We start from the raw sequence: 23,287 nt of genomic DNA, 5'->3' as shown, positions 1-23,287 counted from the left end.
TATTTAGAAAAATTACCTAAAAGCATATAGTATAAATAGTGTTTTAAATTTGACAGGTGCTGTAACCTGGGTTTGTCACCTTTCCCATTGACTTAGCTCTGTCATAATCCTGTGTTGAAATGGACCTAACAGTTTCTTTCTTTAAAACCAACATTCTGAGCCGGGCGTTGGTGGCGCACACCCAGCACTTAGGAGGCAGAGGCAGGTATCTGAGTTAGAGGATAGCCAGGGCTTCAGAAAAACTCTGTCTTGAAAAACCAGAAAACACAAACAACACTCTATGTTTTATATGTAATGTTTCCGTGTTTGCTAAAATTGAGCCTTTTTCAAAAAAGAAAAAAATTCTTAAAATGATCTTGATATCCTAAAACGAGAGTTAAAAATTACAGACTTTTCTAGTAATTATAGAGGATAAATCCAAGGCAGACCCTTTTATAAGTGAAATCAGTTAACTGTCTAGGGCTTACAACCTTAATATATTGCACTTAAACCTTTTCATCTGAATTTTGCAGGTTGAAAGGTAAGTAGCAGCAAGAGAGTATGTGGGAGCATCAGAAGTAAGTTGCCCAGCATTGCTCTGCATTTCTGGGTTTTGATGCAATGCGGTATGAATCTCTTGCTTTCTTGAAGCTAAGTCCTGCTCACCTCTGCAGAATTGTGCTAACAAATGGAACTGAATTAATCAATTTGAAAGCTGACGTGCAAAGCCACAGTCTTGACTGGAATGTAGTTGAAGCAAAAGGATTGCCGAAAATCTTGTTGATATACTATTTATTGCTCTGCTTACCATCCTATCTGCTACTAAAACCTGTAGCTAAGCTGGTTGCGAGTTGGTTTGTTTGATCTGAGAATCAACTAGTACACAGTTTTGTGGGTGCTAACCAATTCTTCGGTAGTTTGTTTTCAGGCAAGCCATTTCACATCTGTGGTTGTAGTCCTTTTGCTTTGCAAATCTGAGATTCACTATATGCTGGCCTCATAAGCCACTGAAAAAAGGTATTGTCAGTTCTTCACATTTAGGCTCTGATTAAGCAACAAAACCCAAACTGATTAATGGTTTCTGTGACCTTTGCCTTGGGTGATCTTTATGAATTTTTCCATAGAACCAACCGATCCATTTTTCCTGTGGGTCCCCAAAATGCCTTTCTTGCAAAACAGAACAGCTGGTCAGGCGTTGGTGGCGCTCACTTTTGATCCCAGCACTCAGGAGGCAGAGACAGGTGGATCTCTGCGAGTTCAAGGCCAGCCTGGTCTACAGAGCTAGTCTGGGACATCTAGGGCTACACAGAGAAACCCAGTCTTGGGGGGAAAAACACCAAAAAAAAAAACAAAACTAGAACAACTGGTGTCCAGCCTGAAATATTCTTTTTTTTTTTTAAAGACTTATTATGTAAACAGTGTTCTGCCTGCAGGCCCGAAGCGAGCCCCATATCTCATTAGACATGGTTGTGAGCCACCATGTGGTTGCTGGGAATTGAACTCAGGACCTCTGGAAGAGCAGCGAGTGCTCTTAACCTCTGAGCCATCTCTCCAGCCCCCTGAAATATTCTTTTTATAGCATCCCAAGTCCTCTGGCCTTCAGAACAGTCAGAGTGCTGTAGTTGCTTTAAACATAAGCAAAAGCAAAGACTCCTTTCATATTTAATTTTCCTTTTCTTTTGAATTGCCATAGAAAGACAAATTACTGAATTTTTCTATCCTGTGAAATGTGGGTAAGGCTGTCGTCCTAAACCACTCACTTACAGATGCCAGATTTGCAGAGTTCAAAGCATTTGACCTTTGGTTTGAAAATGTTTTCATCCATAGTCTTGTTAATTTAACACAGTTTGATTCCTACCCACTGTCTCTCCATGCTCTTACTGTAGATATATAGTGGCATGTAATTGCTCCTAGACAAAGTGAAAACATTTTAAAATTGAAATTTAAAATTTCCCAGCCGGGCGTTGGTGGCGCACGCCTTTAATCCCAGCACTCGGGAGGCAGAGGCAGGCGGATCTCTGTGAGTTCGAGACCAGCCTGGTCTACAAAGTGAGTTCCAGGACAGCCTCTAAAACCACAGAGAAACCCTGTCTCGAAAACCAAAAAAAAAGAAAAAAAAAATTTCCCAAGTACCAAGAAGGGTCTCAAGCAGCTGTTTCTTGGCATTTGACTGTCCTGGCAAACAAAGATACTCATGTAACTCTGTTTAGGAATCCAGTTCAGAACATAATGTGTACAAGTTTGTGTTATGCATTCTCTGGCTTGCTGTATCTTTAGAAATTAATTCAGAAAATTTTAGAAATCTCTAGTTGGAGCTGGGTGGTAATGGCGCATGCCTTTGATGCCAACACTCCGGAGGCACAGACAGGTGGATCTATGTGAGTTCGAGGCCAGCTTGGTCTACAAAGGAAGTTTCAGACAGACTTCAATGCTACATAGAGAAACCTTGTCTTGAAAGCAAAAAAAAAAAAAAAAAAAAAATTCTAGTTACACTTCATACCTTTAGAATCAGCTAGATCTGGGCCTGGAGATATGGCTCCGCAGTTAAGAGCAGTGGCTGTTCTTCCAGAGGACCCAGGCAGCTCACACCTGTCTGTAACTCCAGTTCCAGGGTTTGTGACACCCTTATACAAACATACATGGAGGAAAACGCCAATGAACATAGAATATAAATTTTAAAAAAGAAAAGAACTGACTAGATCTGGCAGTATTGCAAGAATGCTGACATGACAAGTTCTTTTTGTTTATTATAATAGAGGGCATAGCTGTAATTCTTGTGTGATCCCCTGAGATCAACTCACATTTCTTGCTGAAGGGCACAGCTATTGTTTTGACTGCTGCCTTGCAGCCTTGCAGTATTTATGAAGCACATACATCTGCTGTCTTCTCTGACATCTGTGAAAATATGAACTTTTCTTAAAAGTTACCTTAAATGTAATAATGTTTGTTGTTGTTTCCATGGGTTTCCCTGTGTAGCCATGACTGTCCTGGAGCTCACTCTGTAGACCAGGCTGGCCTTGAACTCTGCCTCCTGAGTGCTGGGATTAAAGGTGCCATTGTGCCCAGCTAAGTTTAACACTATCTTTAAACACACAGAAAATACATTTAACACTAATTTCCCCTCGTTTATTCTCTGTGTACATGGACCTGATGGACAGAAATCAGAGTCGATTGGCAGCCTGGAGATAAGCTGTCAGTTGGTTGACTCTGAGGCAGTCAGTCCCCCCCTTTGTGGTTTTAGGCAGTTAGTACTGCAGACAGATAGGCTGGTAAATTTGGAGATTGCTTTTTAATGGCACATTTCCCAGATTCTTCCTTCCCAGTGATTTTAAAGGTGTTAATCTCATTAGGTTAAGTACAGCCTGGAACATTCTCTGAAGTATGCCTTATCAGACTGATGCATATTGCCAGGGCAGGGGTGGGTTCTTTCAGTGTGCAGCTTCAGTCATGGAAGGAACGTGGCACACTCAGGCAGGGTCCCAGAAATCCCAGTAACTTTGACATAATTTTGGTTGAGAGAGTGTACATCTTTGGGTAACAGTTCTTTGTTGTAGTTATGAAATTTCTTTTTTTCATGTTGTCTGTAAATGTTTGTTTTAGTGGTGAAAAGAAAATGGAGTTCTTGCGGCTAAAAAACATCTGTCAGGTTAAGAGAATAATAATCTTCTTTAATCATGCAAATAAAATCTGCAGTGGGAGAGAGGTGGTGACTTTCATATGTCCCAACTCTGCAGAGAGAGTGGTTGTGCTTGGCAGAGGTCCCGCCTTCTGATGTCAGCTGATCTACTGCAGGAAAGAAAAGTCCATTATTGCCTGACCAAAGTACTTGGTATAGAATTGACTCTTTCTACTTCACTGGGTCCACAAAGAGAGTCTTTTAGGTTTGTTAACTTCAGTGGGTCCTCTCTTGATGGTCTCCCTGCTTTGATAGGGGCAGTTTGCTGATAGCAGGCTGAGCTCATACGGAGAGACTCTGTGGGTTCTTCAGTGTTATGATGGATTGGATAGTTCATTAGACAGGGTTGCTCCCTCATGTGTTTCCTATTCCACCTCCTAGGGTATTGTACATACCAGGCAAGTACACTACCAGTGAGAGCTACCTCTCCCTAGATTCCCTACCCCCATAATTTTTGAGACAGGATCTCGACAAGTTGGGTCAGGCTAGTCTTGAACTCACTCAGATCCTTTGGCCTCACCCTCTTGAGTAACTGGGTTTATAGTTCTGAGCTGCAAGGCTCAGCTCCTGATATGATTTCCCTAGCAATCATAAAGCTAAAAGAGTTTTAAAATGTGGTGAATCCTGTGATAGGAGAAAGGACAGACACAGGACATTTCAGTCCTGAAGACATGAATATCTTTCAGGAACTGTTTGTAGTGTGCTCACTGTTCTAGGTTACAGCTCTACCTTTCCTGGGGGAAAAAATGTTATAAGAAAATTTTGTAAGTAAACTAAATACATCATTTCTGATGTTTTCCCTTCTTTTTGTTGTTGTTGTGTTTTGTTTTGTTTTGTTTTTTGGTTTCTTGAGACAGGGTTTCTCTGTATTGTTTTGGAGGCTGTCCAGGAACTTGATTTGTAGACTAGGCTGGCCTCAAACTCACAGAGATCTGCCTGCCTTTGCCTCCCGAGTGCTGGGATTAAAGGCGTGGGCCACCAACGCCCGGCTGTTGTTTTTTGATAAGGCCTATCAGTCCTGGAACTCACTCGATAGACCAGGCAGGCCTTGAACCTCTGCCTCCTTCGGTCTGGGATTAAAGGCATACACCACCACTGCCTATCTTCTTTTTTTCCCCCTTTCCTGTTTCCTGTGGATGAGAACAAGGACAATGCATAAATGAATCATCCTTTTGCTTTTGTTTTGTTTGTTTGATGGGGGTCGCGCTGGATAACCCCAGTTGGTCACCAACTGGAAACGTCATATCTTAATCTTCCTACTGTTGAGATCACAGGCATGTGCCAACAACTTGTCCAGCTGTAGATTTTAAGGACTTTTGAAGTCCATTTTAAGAATGGATGATAGTCGTTTTCAGTGCCACCTACCTACCAGAGGTACAGAGCTGTGCCTTGCTCAGCTGTTTGCCTGAAGTCAGCCTATGCTAGTGAAGAGAGCAGCTGCTTCCTCAGGGAAAATTCTGCAAAGCCCATCTGAGATTAGTAATCTGGATTTACTAGGGTGATAACCTAGTTGTGTATCTTTAGTCAGCATATTGTCAATCTTGTCAAGAATCTTAACATATCTTAACATTTACTAGAGTAAAATTCCAGTTTTAAAATATAGAGAAAGAGAGAACCATTATTCAACCCTCCCCATCCCTTGAAAATGAATTTGTGTATTTGCTTGGACATTCAGTCAACAAACATATTTATTTATATGTACATTTATTTAGAGACCAGATCTCACTATGTAGTCCTGACTAGGCTAGAACTTGCTATATATAGACTAGTCTGGCCTTAAATTTAGAAATCCCCCTGCTTCTGCCTCCTGAGTGTTGGGATTAAAGTCATAGTCAACCACACCTGGCTTAAAGTTTCCTTTTAAATTCCCTTTCTTATCATTTTAAATGTTTGGGAAGGGCCCCTGTTACCATACCAAGAAAGTCACTAAACAAGTACAGCAGAGTAAACTGATTTTTTTTTTAAACATATGGAACATTTCACGAATTTGTGTGTCATCTTCTCTGTATTGTTCCAATTTTAGTATATGTGCTGCTGAAGTGAACACGGCAAATTGATTTTGAGAAGAACATAAAAAGGGGGCTGGAGAGATGGCTCAGCGGTTAAGAGCACTGGCTGCTCTTCCAGAGGACCCAGGTTCAGTTCCAGCACCCACATGACAGCTCACAGCTGTCTGTAATTCCTGTCCAGAGGATCTGATTCCTGCATACAGATATACTTGCAGGCAAAGCACCAATGTATATAAAATAAAGATAAATTCTAAAAAAAAGGCCAAATAGTTAAGGATAATGTCCATGGGCATTTGTCCAACTTCTGAGAGGTGGTGTCAAACTTAGGGAGTTACGTGGTATGTGGTGGCTACCAGGATGCTTTATCACCCACATTTGTAGCTTACTTGCTCAGCTGAGAAAGTGAAAAGAAAAATTAGATAATCCAGCAAAGGCAAACAATTCCCGACTGACATTCCAGGTTGGATCCCCAAATTTTCCACTGAAGATGAGTTTTTCCTTTCCATTGGTCTCTGGGGTTCCCCCCCAACTGCTATCATTTCTATCCTTTTTTTTTTTTGTGGAACAAAGTCTATACTTTGTTTTAGCAGAGCAGCATATTGTTGGGACATAGCAATAACACCCCATGTCCATAAATATTTCTTGTTGCCACAAGCAGTTGGGTAAAGGAAATCAGGTAGGACTCTGCTGTCAGAGAAGCCTGTCCTTAAATGCATCTCACAACTTGGCCTTGCAGCTCATCTACCTCAGGTGTTTTTCTAATGTTGATATGGAGCAATATACAGACAGATCAGCCAGACAAAAGCACAAAGAGCCCCCCAGCATCGACAGCTCTTCACTGTTGCAGTTCACAGTCTAGAGGACATGGGCGGAATGCTCCTTAAACCAGAGTAAGGGTTTCTGACCTTAGGTGTCTCTGACTGATGAGGAGGAAGTAGGTGGAAGCGTTTTGTTCATCTGCAGGTGTGGCTGCTGTACAGGTCAAGGAGCAGGACGTGGAGTTTACTCACTTAAGTGTATCTTGTAGAACATACCAGGGAAAGAAGGGATGAACACTGTAGGCAAAAGAATCATGTACAGGCCAGGCATGGCTAACCCTAGGCAAGAGGATCAGGTGTTAAGCATCATTTTCACCTCCATAGAGTTCAAAAGAAAACGTGTGCAAATGACTTGAAGTTTTATGGAGAATTATGTTTTAGAGAAGGACTTACTTTATGATTGGGGAGGTGGCTCAGGAGTGAAACACTTGATAAGAAACCCAGGCATAGCAGTGTGCTGCTGTGACTCAGGTGAGGGTGGAAGGGGAGCTCTTTGAGCAGACAAGCCTAATCGCTAAGCTCCAGTGAAGAAGACCCTGAAGCAGAAAATAAGGTAAGGGGCGGGGGTGCCTGCAGGGATGGTATTAAGAGCTGTGGTATAGCCGGCATTGGTGGTGTACACCTTTAATCCCAGCACTTGGGAGGCAGAGGCAGGCGGATCTCTGTGAGTTCGAGGCCAGCCTAGTCTACAGAGCGAGTTCCAGGACAGCCTCCAAACCCACAGAGAAACCCTGTCTCAAAAAACAAAACAAAACAAAACAAAACAAAAAAATGTGGCACACACCTTAATCCCAGCACTTGGAAGGCAAAGGCAGTCGGATCTCTGTGAGTTCGAGACCAGCCTGGTCTAGAGAGCAAGTTACAGGACAGATCCCAAAGCAATACAGAGAAACCCTGTCTCAAAAAGCAAACAAACAAAAAAAGAAGAAGCCCTGAATTAGATGCCCAGTACCACTGAAAACAACAACAACAACAAAAAGGAAGATTGAAGATTGGGAAATCAAACAACCAAAACAAGTATTTCCGTAGAGTATGATTTCAAAGACAAGATGCTGCAATGCTGCAATTAAACTCAGCTCAGGTTTTCCCTGGAAAGATAGAATGATGTACTCTCTGAATTGTTCTTTCCCATGGGCTGTGAGCAGCACTCTCTTGGGTTTTCATCCCAGTTCTCAGTCTCTGGGCATTCCCTTGTCCATTAGCTGCAACAGGGCAACAGGACAAGGGCAAAGCTCCCAGGTATTTCCAGTAACAAGTTTTCTTTTTAAGATTTATTTAGTTAAGTCCTTTAGTATATAAGTGTTTTGTCTATACACACATTGCACCCCAGAAGAGGGCATTGAATCCCATGGAACTACAGATATAGAAGGTTGTGAGCCACCATGTGGTTGCTGGGAACTGAATTTAGAACCTCTGGAAGAGCAGCCAGTGCTCTTAACTATTGAGCTATCCCTCCAACCCCATAACACAGTTTCTATACCTTCTACATGATTCATGGAACAGTAACTGGAAGGAACCTTAGTGCTCATCTTACCCTGCTTAATCGTACTTAGAATCACCTCTAGACTCTACTTTGTTTGGTGTTTGTATGTTTTTTTTTTGTAAGTCTCATTCTAGCCTAGGTGTGAGCCTAATATTTGACATGTAGACAGACTGAATTGAATTTGTGGCAATCCTGCCTCTGCCTCCTAAGTACTTGGATTTTAAACATGAGCCACTATTCTTGCACAGGTTGTGATTTTTTTGTTTTTATTTAGGTTTTTTGAGACAGGGTTTTTCTGTATTGTTTTGGAGGCTGTCCTGGACCTCGCTCTGTAGACCAGGCTGGCCTCGAACTCACAGAGATCCGCCTGCCTTTGCCTCCTGAGTGCTGGGATTAAAGGCGTGCGCCACCACCACCCAGCCTTCGTTTTTATTTTTGTGTATGTGAGTGTGTACATCATGGGTTTGGGCATGTGGAGGTCAGAGAACAACTTTGTGGAATTGATTCTCTTCTATATCTACATGGATTCTAGCCATCAAGCTTAGATTGCCAGTGGATATGCTGCGCTATCACACGGGTGTGCGTGCGTGCGTGCCTGTCTTAATTTGTTTTACATGTGTGCCATGTTTGTGCCTGGTGCCCATGAAATCAGAGGAAGGTATTATATTCCCTGGAACTGGAGTTACAGGCTGTTGTGACCTGCCATATGGATGCTAGAAAATGAACCTTCATCCCCTGGAAGAGCCATCTCTCCAACTCAAGAATTCTTGTTTGCTTTTTGAAACATCTTAGTATATAACTCAGGCTGGCCTTGAAGTCTCCATTCTCTTGGCTCAGCCTACTGAGAAATTCTATTGGTGATGTTAAGAATCAGTTGGTTGATAGATAATGTGCTAAAGACAGTAAGTTTAAAATGGGAAAGGTTACTTGCCATTCTTAGCTACTCTAAGCATAGTAGGAAAGGTAGCTTGTATACAAGGTCATGTATTGCTTAGTTTAGAATTTTAGAAACTTTTTGCCATTAATTTGCATCTATTTTTGTTTTGGTCCTTAAATTTACTAGAGGATAAGATGGTTCTTTTTCTCTCTGATGTTGGGGATGGAATTGTGCATGCTAGGCAGCTGCTGTGCTGCTCTATATTCTCACCCTGGCAAGATTGCTTAGAAAACTACATTTTAACATTAGGGTGTAGTACAAGGTAAATCCCACTATTGGTTATACCAGCCTTTGTAGTTTCTGTGAAACTGAACCTTCGCAGCCTCTCTACTGATAGATACAGTAGAGGAGGCTAAGTCAATGCCTGATGGACCAGGTTTGTGATTCCCAGCTATGGACACTGAGGCAGGAATATTTCAGGTTCAATACCAGTCTGGGAAACCTGAGGAGATGTGGGGTCCCAGTAAAATGAAAAAGTGCTGAAGATGTAGCTATTGGTGAAGTGCTGGCCTCACATGCATGAGATGCTGAGAGTGTACACGCACACACACAAGCATACACATTCCTGTACCTGCATGAGCAACTGTTCATACATCTCCATCCCCTAATACACCATGATGTGATTTTCATTCAGGTAAAACAAGAGCTGTCACTGTCCGCATCTAGCCTAGTAGTCTGGAGACTTGCACAAGAAAGCTAGTCTAAATAAATAAATTGGGGATGGGAAATGCATCTGACTTGTAAAGTGCTTGCTTTGCATGCATGAGGCCCCGGTATGATCTGGCACAGCATAAAACCTGGTGTTGGTAGAACATGATTGTAATTCTAGTACCCAGGAGGGTCGGAAGTTCAAGGTTATCTGTAGCTACATAGCAAGTGGCCAGCCTATAATACATGAGAACTTGGTTTTTTTTTGTTTTTTTGAAAAAAAAAAAAAAAACCTTAGCTAGGCCATGGCATATACCTTTAATCCCAGCACTCGGGAGTCAGAGGCAGGCAGATCTCAGTAAGTTCGAGACTAGCCTGGTCTACAAAAGCAAGTTCCAGGACACCTAGGACTGTTACAAGAAACCTTATCTCAAAAAAAAAATTCGAATATATACACAATAAATGGAAAAGCAAGATGAAAGGATTTTTTGAGTGTGATCATTCAAATACAAATCAGTAATCCTTCAAGTTGATGTTTCTTTGCATCTTGAAGCCCCTATAGCATCAAGACTACCATCCTTGGGCTGAAGCACTGGCTGCTCATCCAGAGGTCCTGAGTTTAATTCCCAGCAACCACATGATGGCTCACAGCCTTCTATAATGTTGTCTGATACCCTCTTCCTGTATACATAAATAAATATTTTTTAAAGATTTATTTATTTATTACATATACATCAGATTGAATTGTAGATGGTTGTGAGCCACCATGTGGTTGCTGGGAATTGAACTCAAAACCTCTGGAAGAGCAGTCAGTGCTCTTAACATCTGAGCCATCTCTCCATCCCCTACATAAATAAATGTTAAAAAAAAAAACCCTCCACCATCCTCTCAGGGGCCAGAGTAGGTAGATGGTGTGGGGAATAAATAACTTAGCTATTCTCAACCTGTAGGTCACTACCCCTTTGAGGGTTGAATGACCCTTTCAACAGGGATCACCCAAGACCATCAGAAAACATGAGATGCTTTATGATTCATAGCAGTAGCAAAGTTACAGTTATGAAGTAACAATGAAATACTTTTATGTTTGGGATCACTACAACAGGAGGAACTGTACTAAAGTGTCACAGCATTAGGAAGGTTGAAAACCACTGAAATAGCTATTGTTCATTAAGGTTTTGTCTGTAGAAGAGGCTACTTCATAGTTCATTTGTTTGTTGGGATTTTCTGATTCTTTTCCTTCAGAAAGCCTAATTCCATTTTGTATCTTGTTTTGTGGAGCTCATATCAGGGCATTTTGTCTTTTCAGAAAATGGATCCAAGTGGGGTCAAAGTGCTGGAAACAGCAGAGGACATCCAGGAGAGGAGACAGCAGGTCCTGGATCGGTACCACCGCTTCAAGGAGCTCTCTACCTTGCGGCGTCAGAAGCTGGAAGATTCCTATCGGTTCCAGTTTTTTCAAAGAGATGCTGAGGAGTTGGAGAAGTGGATTCAGGAGAAGCTTCAAGTTGCATCTGATGAGAACTACAAAGACCCAACCAACTTGCAGGTATGTCTGAGCTGCTAGGGGTTCTTGTATTTCCGAAGCCAGAGGCCCAACACATACACCCACAAAATAAATACAAATTAAAGGGATTAGATGCCTGGGTAAAAGCTGCTTCCCACAGACACCAGCATTTTAAGTGTTCCAGATTGTCTGGAAAGTGCTCACAGGCCGTGATGGTAGAGATGCAGTCTTTGTGTTCTAGCAGATGCTTTCCTCACTAGAGGAAAGGGCTGAGATCAAGAGATCTTTGGGATGGGAATAAGCAGAGTGTTGTGTGGTAGCACTTGGGGCTCACTTTTGTTCCACTACCAGGGAAAGCTCCAGAAGCACCAAGCCTTTGAAGCTGAAGTGCAGGCCAACTCAGGAGCCATCGTCAAGCTGGATGAGACAGGAAACCTAATGATCTCAGAAGGTCATTTTGCATCTGAAACCATCCGGGTGAGTATGAATGGCTCCTTGGTCAGAAGGCCTCATCTGCCAGAGCACGGTAGCTTGTCCAGACTTAAGAGAATCTAGGTCTCCTAGAGAAGTCTACAAACCAGATATTACTATGATTCAAAGCATAACTGGAAACCAATGTCTGTGTGTGTAGTAGGGAACAGTATTCATGGAGTAGAGTAAGTTAGCATATGTTCATATGTTGAGGAAGATTGCTTCTGTGTTAGCTAAATCTAGTATTTCAGAGGGTAATTGGTAACCTTGAGACAGGTAGCTTCAAACTTTGGGCCCACTTGATTAGGAGTTGAGAAGATAGTTTTCTATGCTTTGTTTAACAGTACCATAGTATTATGGGAAAATACCCTTTTCTCATTGCCACGTTTAGTTTTTCATAAACAGATAACTCTAATGTAGCCTATCTTTGATATTCTTACTTAAGTTTTAATTTGTTTTTAATTACGTGTATGTTGTACATGTGTGTGTGTATGAGGCCAAAGGGGGGTCTTGGATCCCTTAAAGCAGGAGTTAATAGTGCTTGTGAGCTGCCTTATGTGTAGGCACTAGAAACTGAACTCAGGTCACTCTGAGAGAGGTATGTATACTTAACTACTGAGTCAGCTCTTCAGGCCTTTAATATATTTCTTGTCTATATGTTTGTTTGTTTCTTTTTGCTTTCTTTCTTTGTGTCAGGGTCTAGGTATATAGAACTGGATCCTGTAGTCTCAGCCTCCCAAATGCTGGGATTGTAGTGTGTATTACTTCATCCAACCTATTATTTGGTTGTCCCCAAAGCCACATTGCATTGAGGGCACAGCCTTTCCTAGGTCGTTACCTGTCAAGCATTCTTGAAGATGTAGACAAAAATCTGTCAGCCTCAGCCATGGGTAAATCACCCCCTACTCTCTTTAGTAGCTGTTTGGAAGAAGGTAGGAGCTGGGCTGGTGATTTTCAGCATTAGACATTTGTGTTCTGCTGGTGTCTGTCTGCTCTGGGTGTTCTGAAATGGGCCAGCCTATCTGCCCGCTTACTGAATCTAGGCTTTTGGTTGGTTTGTTTTGTTTTTTGTTTTTTTCCAAGACGGGGTTTCTTTGTATAACCCTGCCTATTCTGGAACTCACTTTATAGACTAGGCTGGCCTAGGATTCATAGAGATCTCCCTGCCTCTGCCTGCCTCCTGAGTGCTAGGATTAAAGGCCTGGGCCACCATTACCTGACTGAATCTAGGCTTTTGATTAAGAACTGTTAGAACTGTTATTAGTAGTGATTGTAAGAAAAGTGAGTACCGGTTGTCCTATAACCAACTGTTTAGTTATATTGAATTCATTTGGCTAATGTAATATATCTCTCAATTAAATGCAAGTATTTTAATATAGTCCTATAGTAAATAAAGTCAGTTGGCTTCATACTCCCTAATAGAAGTTTTCCTGGTGTATATGGGACTATATAGTATAACCCAGGCACAGATAGACCTGTAAGAAACAGACCAAGTATTTGACTTTGGGGAATCATCTTGGGAGAGGAATCAAAGCTGAGTTCATTTGTGCCCATTTTGAGAGTTTATCAAAGCAGCCTTATATATACAGTGTTAACTAGCATTTGTCAAGTTGCTGTTTGTAGTTGTCAGGGTACTGCAAGACAGTTGGCTGATGTCTTTAATTTTCATAAGCTTACAAGGTTCCCATTTCTCTATGTCATGGGAAAGTATCCATACTGAGGCTTAGAGAATTTTGAGTAACCCACCCAAAGTCCCACAGCTGAGAAGTAGAACTTCACTGTACTGTTTCCAGCTTGTATTCCATGCCTATCTTTTCATGATGTTTCCTGTATCTGCGTCTCTGAAAGCTCCCACTGCTGACTGAGTCAGAGCCAGACCTCCTTTCCCACCCTGAGTTCTGCAGTTCCTTAGATGCTCTTGCAGTTCCTACCTGCTCTTCTTCCTGGACTGTGGACAGCCTTCTTGGCTGAGCCCTCTCTGACTTTCAGAACTGGGAAAATTGTGCCAGTACCTGAGTCATGACTTGATTGTGTGGAATGAAATTTGAGGGGTGAGGTCAGGCCAGTCTCTGTAGCCCCGTTAAGCAGAGAGTTCTGTCATCTTGTATTTGGACTCACACTTCCTATAGTGATTCTGACCTGCTTTGGCAGTTTATCTGTCCCAAAGTTAGCAATTTAGTTTGGCAGGCAGGGTTAGCACAAAGGAAAATGGGTGGAGTAGAAGGCTGTGTCTGTATCCTGTATAACCTGTCTTGTCACTGGTTTAGACTTTCACACCATACCGGACAGCTTGGCGCCCCATAGTCACGGCCACCCACATTGGGTCTCACATCCGAGTAGGTGGAGTATTGAATTCCCTTCTAGTCATGGCGCTGTGCAGTGAACTGTGTGAGCTCTCATTTCCTCACAGCTTTCTCTCTATTAGTGAAACCTTCATGCTTGCTTGTAAGAGACTCCACCCATGCTGACTGTTGACCTGGCTTTCAAAGTTTCGGTTTTTCTCTTGCTGAGAATGACATCTCAACATGGGTGGATCCCAGATTCCACTTCTGTTTGTGTTTGAACTTGTGTGATGTACTTCTGCCTGTCAGTGTTACCCAGAAACTCCCAGTATCTTGGGGTGGTCATAATCAAGGCCCCATGGTGGGATCAAGCAGCAGAACACAGCACACAGACTGAAGTGGGTTTCTTAGCTTCCCTCAGCTCTCAGGTCCTTTGTGGGTCTGTGCTGTGAACACCCAATGATGCTGGGAAGTGAGTGCTTTATGTTCTGTGACTGCTGTGTAGATGACATTTGAACTTAGCTTGAGATGTTGTGTTCAACAGCTGTCACTTTAAGGCCCTCCAAAGCCTTTTCTCTGAAGAGCTGTTTGAGAGCTGATGGTGTTCTATTACTGTTATGCAATGATTTTCACACTGTAATTCCTTTTTTTGTTGTTGTTGTTTTTGTTTGTTCGAGACGGTTTCTCTGTAGCTTTGGAGCCTATCCTGGAACTCACTTTGTAGACCAGGCTGGCCTCGAACTCACAGAGATCCGCCTGCCTCTACCTCCCAAGTGCTGGGGTTAAAGGCGTGCGCCATCACTTCCCAGCTTCACACTGCAGTTCTGTTTAAATTTAATTTTATTGTTATACAATTTTATGAGAGAGTGCAAGAGAAGAGTGTGTACCACAGCACACATGTGGAGGTCATAGGACAATTCTCTCCTTCAGCTGTGGCTTCTAGGAATTAAGTTAGCTCTCCAGGCTCAAGTGGCAAGAACCTTTACGTGCTAAGCTATCTGACTGGCTTTTTTGGTTTTATTTTCAAGACTGGGTTCTCTGTGGAGCCCTGGCTGTCCTGGAACTCACTATGCAGACCAGGCTACCCTTGAACTCGAGATCTATCTGCCTCTGCCTCCCAAGTGCTACGATTAAAGGCATGCACCACCATGCCTGGCTTAAAGGTCTGACTTTTAACCTCCAGACACGTTTGATGGAGCTGCACCGCCAGTGGGAGTTGCTTTTGGAGAAGATGCGGGAGAAGGGAATCAAACTGCTGCAGGCACAGAAGCTGGTGCAGTATTTGCGGGAGTGTGAGGATGTAATGGACTGGATCAATGACAAGGTATGCTGTGAGGGCAGGTGTACTAGGCTCCCCCGAGAGGAAGGAGCCTTCCTGTGATCTGCCTTGAGAGGCAGTGTTAATGCACTTGGCATCCCTAGGGCAGGAAAGAGAGACTTTGTCTCAGCTGCTCTTTAGGAACCTCTGGGTTTGTAACCCTGAAACTTAGTAGGTCTCTGGGACAGAACATGTTAAAGAGAACAGGAATAAAAACCTGCATAGAAACTGTCCATTAGAGTGAATGTGGCTTCGTCCCTAATGTATCTTCTTCATGGCAACCTTTGTTAATTGGCCCAGTGCCTCAAGATGGTTCTCTCCCTGAATAGGAAGCAATTGTGACTTCTGAGGAGCTAGGCCAGGACCTGGAACACGTAGAAGTCCTGCAGAAGAAATTTGAAGAGTTCCAGACTGATCTGGCTGCTCATGAAGAAAGGGTTAATGAAGTAAATCAGTTTGCTGCCAAACTCATCCAGGTGAGAAGCAGATAGATGCGTGCTGCTCACAGCACCATGGCGCCTTCTAGGATGTCCTGTGAAAGGGAACTTGCCTGATTTTTTTTTTTTTAAGTCTTAGGTGACCTTAGTTTAATTTTACATGTAAGTATTTTGCCTGTATATATGTATGTGCATTATGTGTGTGCCTTGTGCCTAGAAAGGCTTAAAAGAGGGTGTCAGATCCCATGGAATTCCAGTTATAGATGGTTGTGAGCTATCATGTGGGTCCTGAGACCTGAACCTAGGTGTTCTGCAACCTTTGAGCAATCTATCTGACCCTGCCTGATCTCTAGTTATTATTAATTCTTCTCTTTCTCCTCTTTTTTTGAGACAGTTCTCCCTATTAGTAGTCTTGACTATTCTGGAGTTCTAGATGTAGACCATGCTTGCCTCCAATTCACGGAGATCCGTATGCCTCCTTCTGCCACACCCATCTAGGATCCCTAGTTTCTAATGAGTAGGTTTTTTTAAATATCTTGAAAGTTTTGTCTAGATGTACATAAAATCTCATTCTGTTTTTGTTTTTGTTTTTTGTTTTTTCGAGACAGGGTTTCTCTGTATTGTTTTGGAGGCTATCAGTCCAGCCCAGCCTCGAACTCACAGAGATCCGCCTGCCTCTGCCTCCCGAGTGCTGGGATTAAAGGCGTGCGCCACCACCGCCCGGCTAAAATCTCATTCTGATTGCTCACAAATGAGAACATGTTTTTACCTTGTGACCCTGGGCAGGAAGGGCAGAGGTCATTTGATTGCCATCCACTTTTGGGCCAGGTTGGATGAACTTTTATTGGTCTTCTAAAGCTTGTTTCTGGGATTTCTCAGACCTTGGACCAGAGTGTGGTAGTAAATGCCTACCTAATTCTGGCAGCCATCCACCAGTATTGATGTCTCTTCCTTCCCTTGTCACTGAAGCTTTTCTAGGTTCTGTGGGGCCCCTGAAAGGACCTGATAATGAAAGGGCTCTCCACTGGTGGCTCTGGCGCTCATGAGAGGGGACAGAGACAGTTAGGTGTTCCCAGCACTGTGATGCTGAAGCAGGAGGACTGCCCGTTCAGGGTTAGCAAGGGCTCCTGGTAGACCCTGTCTCAAAACCCAAAAAGAAGAAAGGGGGTGGGATGGGCAAAGCCACCTTTCCCTATTGCCTACATGAGAGCTACTCTCATACTCTCACCTTCTACTACACTAGGGTTCAGCATGCTCTGAAGATATCAAGCAACAGTAAGGCTTTTGTAGACCAGTCTGGTCTCGAACTCACAGAGATCCACCTGCCTCTGCCTCCCAAGTGCTGGGATTAAAGGTGTGTGCCACCACCGCCTGGCTACATTTTCTCATTTTTTAAAGTCAGTGTTTGAGATGACAGTCAGAACTGCTCAGTAATACTTGTCCTTCTAGAGATCCAGTGCCATCTTCAAGTCACGAGCCATTTCAAAGTTATGTTGGGCAAGTGCAGTCAAGCCAAGCCCCTAAATACTCCATATGACCTCTTCACGGTCTTTTTTTTAGCTAAGAGAAAACAAAGCATTGGAGTGTGCTTGGTAGGCAAGAATCCTGTTAACAAGATGTTTCCTGACTATGTGGAGAAATAAACTGTGGCCACTGAAAACCATGTGTCTGCAAACAGTACTTAACGAGTTGACAGACACCTGAAATGCTGGGTTTTTAAGCACTTGAGGTAGATGGGGTACATTGATGAAGTTCCACTAAGTTGGACCCATTGTGTCTGTTTTTGTTAACATTTTTATTTTCTAGACTTTATTTTACGTATGAGTATTTTGCCTGCGTGTGTGTGTGTGTGTGTGTGTGTGTGTGTGTGTGTGTGTGTGTGTGTGTGTGTGTGCGCGCGCGCGCGCGCGCGCCACATGTGTTCCTAATTCCCATGGTGGTCAAAAGAGGACATCTCATTGGGGTTATAGATAGTTATGAGCTACTATGTTGGTGCTGGGAACAAAACTTTGACCCTCTGCAAGACCAACAAGGGCCGTTCACCACTCAGCCATCTTCCCTTCATCCACAGTGTGCTTATCATCTGGTACTGGATAGGCATCATGGCACACACCTTTAATTGTTGCTGAAGCTTTCTTGTTCCTGACAGGCCCTCCTTAGACCCAAATAAACATACAGACACTATATTAATTATGAAACTGTTGACCAATGACTAGGGCTTCTTACTGGCTAGCTCTGCCTTATTATTAACCTATTTCTATTAATCTAAGTATTTCCACGTGGTCTTATATTACTGGAGAAGGGTCCAAACCTGTTACTCCTTTGTGATCTATATTGGCAACTGTTCTGGCTTTGCTCCCTCTGCCTACCTCACCCAGAATTCTCGTCTCCTAGTCCTGCCTATCTTCCTGCCTTATTGGCCAACGGTGCTTTATTCATCAACCAATAAGAGAAACATACACAGAAGGACGTCCCCTATCATTTAATCCTAACAGTTGGGAGGCAGAGGCAGGTGAATCACTGGCTTCAAGGCCAGCCTGGTCTACATAACAAATTTCAGGCTAGGTGGGCTGTATAATGACACTTTGTCTCAAAAAGAGACAGCCGGGCATTGGTGGTGCACTCCTTTAATCCCAGCACTCGGGAGGCAGAGGCAGGCGGATCTCTGTGAGTTCGAAGCCAGCCGGGTCTACAGAGCAAGTTCCAGGACAGCCTCCAAAGCAGTAAAGAGAAACCCTGTCTCAAAAAACCAAAAAGAGGGGCTGGAGAGATGGTTCAGAGGTTAAGAGCACTGACTGCTCTTCCAGAGGTCTTGAGTTCAATTCCCAGCAACCACATGGTGGCTCACAACCATCTACAATTCAATCTGGTGTATATGTAATAAATAAATAAATCTTTAAAAAAAAAAGGGAAGCGTTTAAAAAAAAAAAACCAAAAAGAGGGAGAGACAACAATAGCAAAAAACTTACTCCTTCCAAAGCATAGAAAAGTTTATTCAAAGAAATCAATTGTCTCTTGAGCTGCAGCTCCCTTCTTTCACACAGACCTAGGCTGCTTTACAGTTGTGAAGACTTTCTTGTGCTCTTTACCAGGCCCAGGGTAACTTGGAGGGGCCAGAGGTGGCAGGTAGACTGGTCCATTCTCTTCCTTTTGTTTTTTTCAGGAGCAGCACCCGGAAGAGGAGCTGATCAAGACCAAGCAGGATGAGGTGAATGCAGCTTGGCAACGTCTCAAAGGCCTGGCTCTTCAGCGGCAGGGGAAGCTGTTTGGTGCTGCTGAGGTTCAGCGCTTTAATAGGTATTGGGACTGTGAGAACTGAGCAGAGCGCTGCCCCTGTGGTATTCCCAGTGCATTTGGACAGCTGCAAAACTGGGTTGACTTGTTCTTCTGTAGGGATGTGGATGAGACCATTGGTTGGATTAAGGAGAAGGAGCAGTTAATGGCCTCTGATGACTTTGGCAGAGACCTAGCAAGTGTTCAAGCTCTGCTTCGGAAGCACGAGGGTTTGGAGAGAGATCTTGCTGCTCTAGAGGACAAGGTGGGGTTTTTTTTGTTTTATTTTTTTCTGTGAAGCCTTGGCTGTCTGGAACTCACTTTGTGGACTAGGCTGGCCTTGAACTCACAGAGATCTGCCTGCCTCTGCCTCCCAGTGCTGGGATTAAAAGTGTGTACCACCATTACCCAGCCACAAGTTGGGCTGAAAGCCACTGATCATGTAAGCCAGTTAGCAAGGGCAGGAACATGGTGCTGACAAGAGTCTGTTTCTAGGTGAAAGCTCTGTGTGCTGAAGCTGACCGCCTGCAACAGTCACACCCTCTAAGTGCCAACCAGATCCAGGTAAAGCGAGAGGAGCTGATTACCAACTGGGAACAGATTCGCACTCTGGCAGCAGAGAGACATGCACGGCTTGATGACTCATACAGGTAGCAAATGATCCTTTGGTACTTAGCAATCAGGGTTTCTTTGACTCCTGTATGGACAGGAGAGGCAGAGGGTCAATTTAAAATAGCAAAAATGTTTCTGTTCCCTGCCAAGAATCACCAATAAGAAAATGCAGGTTACTTTTCCACATCCACATTAAAATTCTTTTGGAGCCTGGCTATTTTGTAGAGTGTTGTCTGAATATAGTATTTATAACTTCATAAATTATTCTCTCCACTATACTTCACTTTGACTGGCAGAATGGAAATACCCCATAGCTATTAGCATCATGTATTAAAACTCAGTAAATGAAGAATTGGAAAGGTAAAGAACACTTCTTTCTCACCTTAAGTTGGCCCTGGGATAACAAGGAAGTTAAAGATGGTGAGTTAGTGGCAGTGACTAGCCAGGACAATATAAGGAGACCCATCTCAAACATTAGAAATGTGACACAAGGTGGGAACCTTAGCATGAGCAGTATAACCTGTTTTTTTGCTTCTGCTACCTTCACTTTAAGTTCAGTGAATTTTTCCTTTCCCGGAACTACGGTTTGTATGGTTGACTTTTGAGAACAGAATTCAGAACTGTAGGAAAGCCGTGTTCTGTCCTGGGACCACTACTGGAAGTGACATACTTTTTGTTTTTCCCCAGGCTTCAACGCTTTCTGGCTGACTTCCGTGACCTCACGAGCTGGGTGACGGAAATGAAAGCCCTCATCAATGCAGATGAGCTGGCCAATGACGTGGCTGGTGCTGAAGCTCTGCTGGACAGGCATCAGGAGCACAAGGTAGTGTTCCCAGAGTCTCGCACAACTCACAACTATCCCCTTGCCTCTGCCTACCAAGAGCTGGGACCAAAGGCTTGCATCACTACCACCCTATTTCAAGAATGTTTTAAAGAACTTGTTAGGTTCGGTGCATAATTTTAATCCCAGCACTGGGGAGGCAGAGGCAGCTGGATTTTTTTGAGTGCCAGCCTGGTCTATATGATGAGTTCCATGCCAGTCAGGGCTACACAGTGAAACCCTGCCTCAAAAAACCAAAACAAACAAAAAAACCAAAAACTTGTTATTTGAAAGACGTTGCAAAAAACATTGACCAAGTGAAATGACATTATCTAATGCATAGATGAATGGATGGTCAGTATAAATATATACATTCAATTCAATGCCTGTCAAAAGCCCAACAGAACTGTGAGCATTTGTACTGAATAAGCTAAGTCCACAAAAAAAGCTAAGGCAATTTTGAGAAACATGGTGTGTGTGGGGGGGGGGCAGGAGATGCACTACCAGATACTATAAAATTGTAAGCAAGTCCATGTGGCATAAAAAAGAATAATGGGTGGTAAATAGGAGAGCTTGGATCTATGTGAACATAGATTGATTAATGGCCTACAGAGCTGGTGGCAAGCTTTTCTTGATTGTCTTATACTGACAGCTAGGAAACACTTTAAACCTGCTACTGTGTGTGTGTGTGTGTGTGTGTGTGTGTGTGTGTGTGTGTGTGTGTGTGTGTACAGTCTTCTGCCTGCATGCCAGCAGAGGGCACCAGATCTCATTCAAGGTTGTTGTGAGCCACCATGTGGTTGCTGTGAATTGAACTCAGGTCCTCTGGAAGAACAGTCAGTGCTCTTAACCTCTGAAGTTACTTTTTTGTTTGATTTTTGTTTTTGTTTTTTTTTAAGATTTTATTTATTTATTATGAATACAACATCCTGCCTCCATGTATGTCTGCACACCAGAAGAGGGCACCAGATCTCATTATGGATGGTTGTGAGCCACCATGTGGTTGCTGGGAATTGAACTCAGGACCTTCTGGAAGAGCAGTCGGTGCTCTTAACCTCTGAGCCATCTCTCCAGCCCTGATTTTTGTTTTTTGAGACAGGATTTCTCTGTATCTTTGGAGCCTTTCCTGGAACTCTTTGTAGACCAGGCTGGTCTCAGATTCACCTGCCTCTGCCTCCTGAGTGCCTGGAATTAAAGGCATGTGCTACCACCGCCTGGCTTCTGTTTCTTTTCTTAACAGTCTCACTTATTAATGAGTGTGTTTGAAATTCAACAACTTGGTGTCACTGTCATTGTTCCTGTGCCTTTCCACCCCCACTACCACTCAAAAGATGCTGGAAACATTCTATCTCTTTTCCTTTACAGGGTGAAATCGATGCTCATGAAGATAGCTTTAAGTCTGCAGATGAGTCTGGGCAGGCTCTGCTCACGGCTGGTCACTATGCCTCAGATGAAGTGAGGGAGAAGGTAAGATAATGAAAAGGGCTTTTACAGAGGACCAGAGAGTACTTCTTTATCCCTGTGTCCAGTTAGGGGCCCACCCTCAATTCATAACACTTATTAGCCCAAGATTTTGCCACAAAGGGGCAGCTTTTTCCTATAGAGATTTAATAAAGATATATGTGGCTGGTCGTGGTGTGGCATATACCTTTAAATTCCATCACTTGGAGAAGAGATAGGCAGGCAGATCTTTGTGAGTTTGAGGTCAATGTGGTCTACATAGCAAGTTCCAAACCATCTATGGCTGTACAGAGCCTATCTTGTAGAGAGAAAATATATGCTTGTATTATATTGGATCAAGAGAATTCTTTTTTTCTTTTAAACTTCAAGCATGTGAGAACCAGTCCTGTTTTAGTAGTGAGAATGAATAGGAAACAAATTGTAAAGTGTTTCAGGCATTCATGAATTTACTTAACAGGTTTGGGATGCCATCCCTCAGTTGACAGCTGTCTGTTTCCATGGTATCACTTTCAGAGTCTTTCATTTATCTACTGTCTCCTTGGCATTTTTACCTAGAATGTTTATAATAATATGACAGTAAATTCAGGGTTAGTCAGGATGGGGTTCTTGTGGATAGCACACGCATGCCAGTTCTGAGGTATCTGTATGTCTCTCACAGTAAGCTTACATACATTAAGTGTTATTACACGAAGAAATGCCTAAAGCCTAACATGAACAGCCCCATGTCTCCCAGAAGGTGGAAGGTAACTTTGCTTCCTGTTCCCCAAGCTGAGCATCCTCTCAGAGGAGAGATCCACCCTGCTGGAACTGTGGGAGCTTCGGAGGCAACAATATGAGCAGTGCATGGACTTGCAGCTCTTCTACCGTGACACTGAGCAGGTGGACAACTGGATGAGCAAGCAGGAGGTAATGTTCATCAGGAGCCCCTACCAGGGAAGGACAAGGGGCATGCCCTACCTCTCCAGTGAGTACTGATTTTGTTTTGAGTAGAGTGAAGAAGGAAACTTACTAAGCAGGTTTATTTTGGGCCTGTCTGCCTCTGGTATTGCTGAGATAGAAAGGCACTTAAAAAAAAATTGTGCAGTACCAAAAGGGTTTCTAAATGTAAAGGAAGCTAGGAGAGCTATGTGAGAGCTGGGGTTGGTGCCTATTTGCATTCATACTCAAACCTAAGGCAGGAGGGTCAAGAGTTCAAGTCCAGCTGAGCTACTTAGAAAGAGGATGTGAACTGCTTAGAGAAACCTTGTCTTAATATCCTCCCTCCCTTAAAAGAATAATTGGAAATATGGCAAGGATCATTTTCCAGTGCTCCTGGTTGATTTGGGGGTTTTTTGAGACAACGTTTCTCTGTATTGTTTTGGTGGCTGTCCTGGAACTCGCTCTGTAGACCAGGCTGGTCTCAAACTCAGAGATCTGCCTGCCTCTGCCTCCCATGTGCTGGGATTAAAGGCGTGTGCCACCAACACCTGGCTCCTGGTTGATTTTTGAAATTATTTATTTATTTCTATTTTATGTGCATTGGTGTTTTGCTTCCATGTATGTCTATGGTGCTTGATCCT

At 43.2% G+C, this 23,287-nt stretch overlaps 1 protein-coding gene and 1 pseudogene across 8 annotated transcripts in view; one reads left to right on the top strand and one right to left on the bottom strand.

Annotated features, from left to right (window-relative positions):
• Sptan1 (spectrin alpha, non-erythrocytic 1) overlaps positions 1-23,287 on the top strand; it is a 68,569-nt gene that overhangs the window by 3,420 nt on the left and 41,862 nt on the right. For all 8 annotated transcript variants that reach the window (XM_040745080.1, XM_013124802.2, XM_013124801.2 and 5 more), the window contains 10 exons: positions 10,857-11,096; positions 11,406-11,531; positions 14,991-15,131; positions 15,455-15,601; positions 18,726-18,859; positions 18,956-19,100; positions 19,331-19,485; positions 20,135-20,270; positions 21,633-21,734; positions 22,497-22,634. In XM_040745080.1, the coding sequence (XP_040601014.1) occupies positions 10,860-11,096; positions 11,406-11,531; positions 14,991-15,131; positions 15,455-15,601; positions 18,726-18,859; positions 18,956-19,100; positions 19,331-19,485; positions 20,135-20,270; positions 21,633-21,734; positions 22,497-22,634 (1,461 nt within the window). In that variant the 5' untranslated portion in view covers positions 10,857-10,859. Of the gene's footprint in view, positions 1-10,856; positions 11,097-11,405; positions 11,532-14,990; positions 15,132-15,454; positions 15,602-18,725; positions 18,860-18,955; positions 19,101-19,330; positions 19,486-20,134; positions 20,271-21,632; positions 21,735-22,496; positions 22,635-23,287 lie in introns of those variants that run through there.
• Positions 5,619-5,702, bottom strand: LOC121140581 (annotated as a pseudogene).

Source organism: Mesocricetus auratus, unplaced genomic scaffold (assembly GCF_017639785.1).
Source record: "Mesocricetus auratus isolate SY011 unplaced genomic scaffold, BCM_Maur_2.0 Super-Scaffold_100004, whole genome shotgun sequence".
NCBI classification, from domain to species: domain Eukaryota; kingdom Metazoa; phylum Chordata; class Mammalia; order Rodentia; family Cricetidae; genus Mesocricetus; species Mesocricetus auratus.
This window is presented reverse-complemented; position numbering and strand designations above follow the sequence as displayed.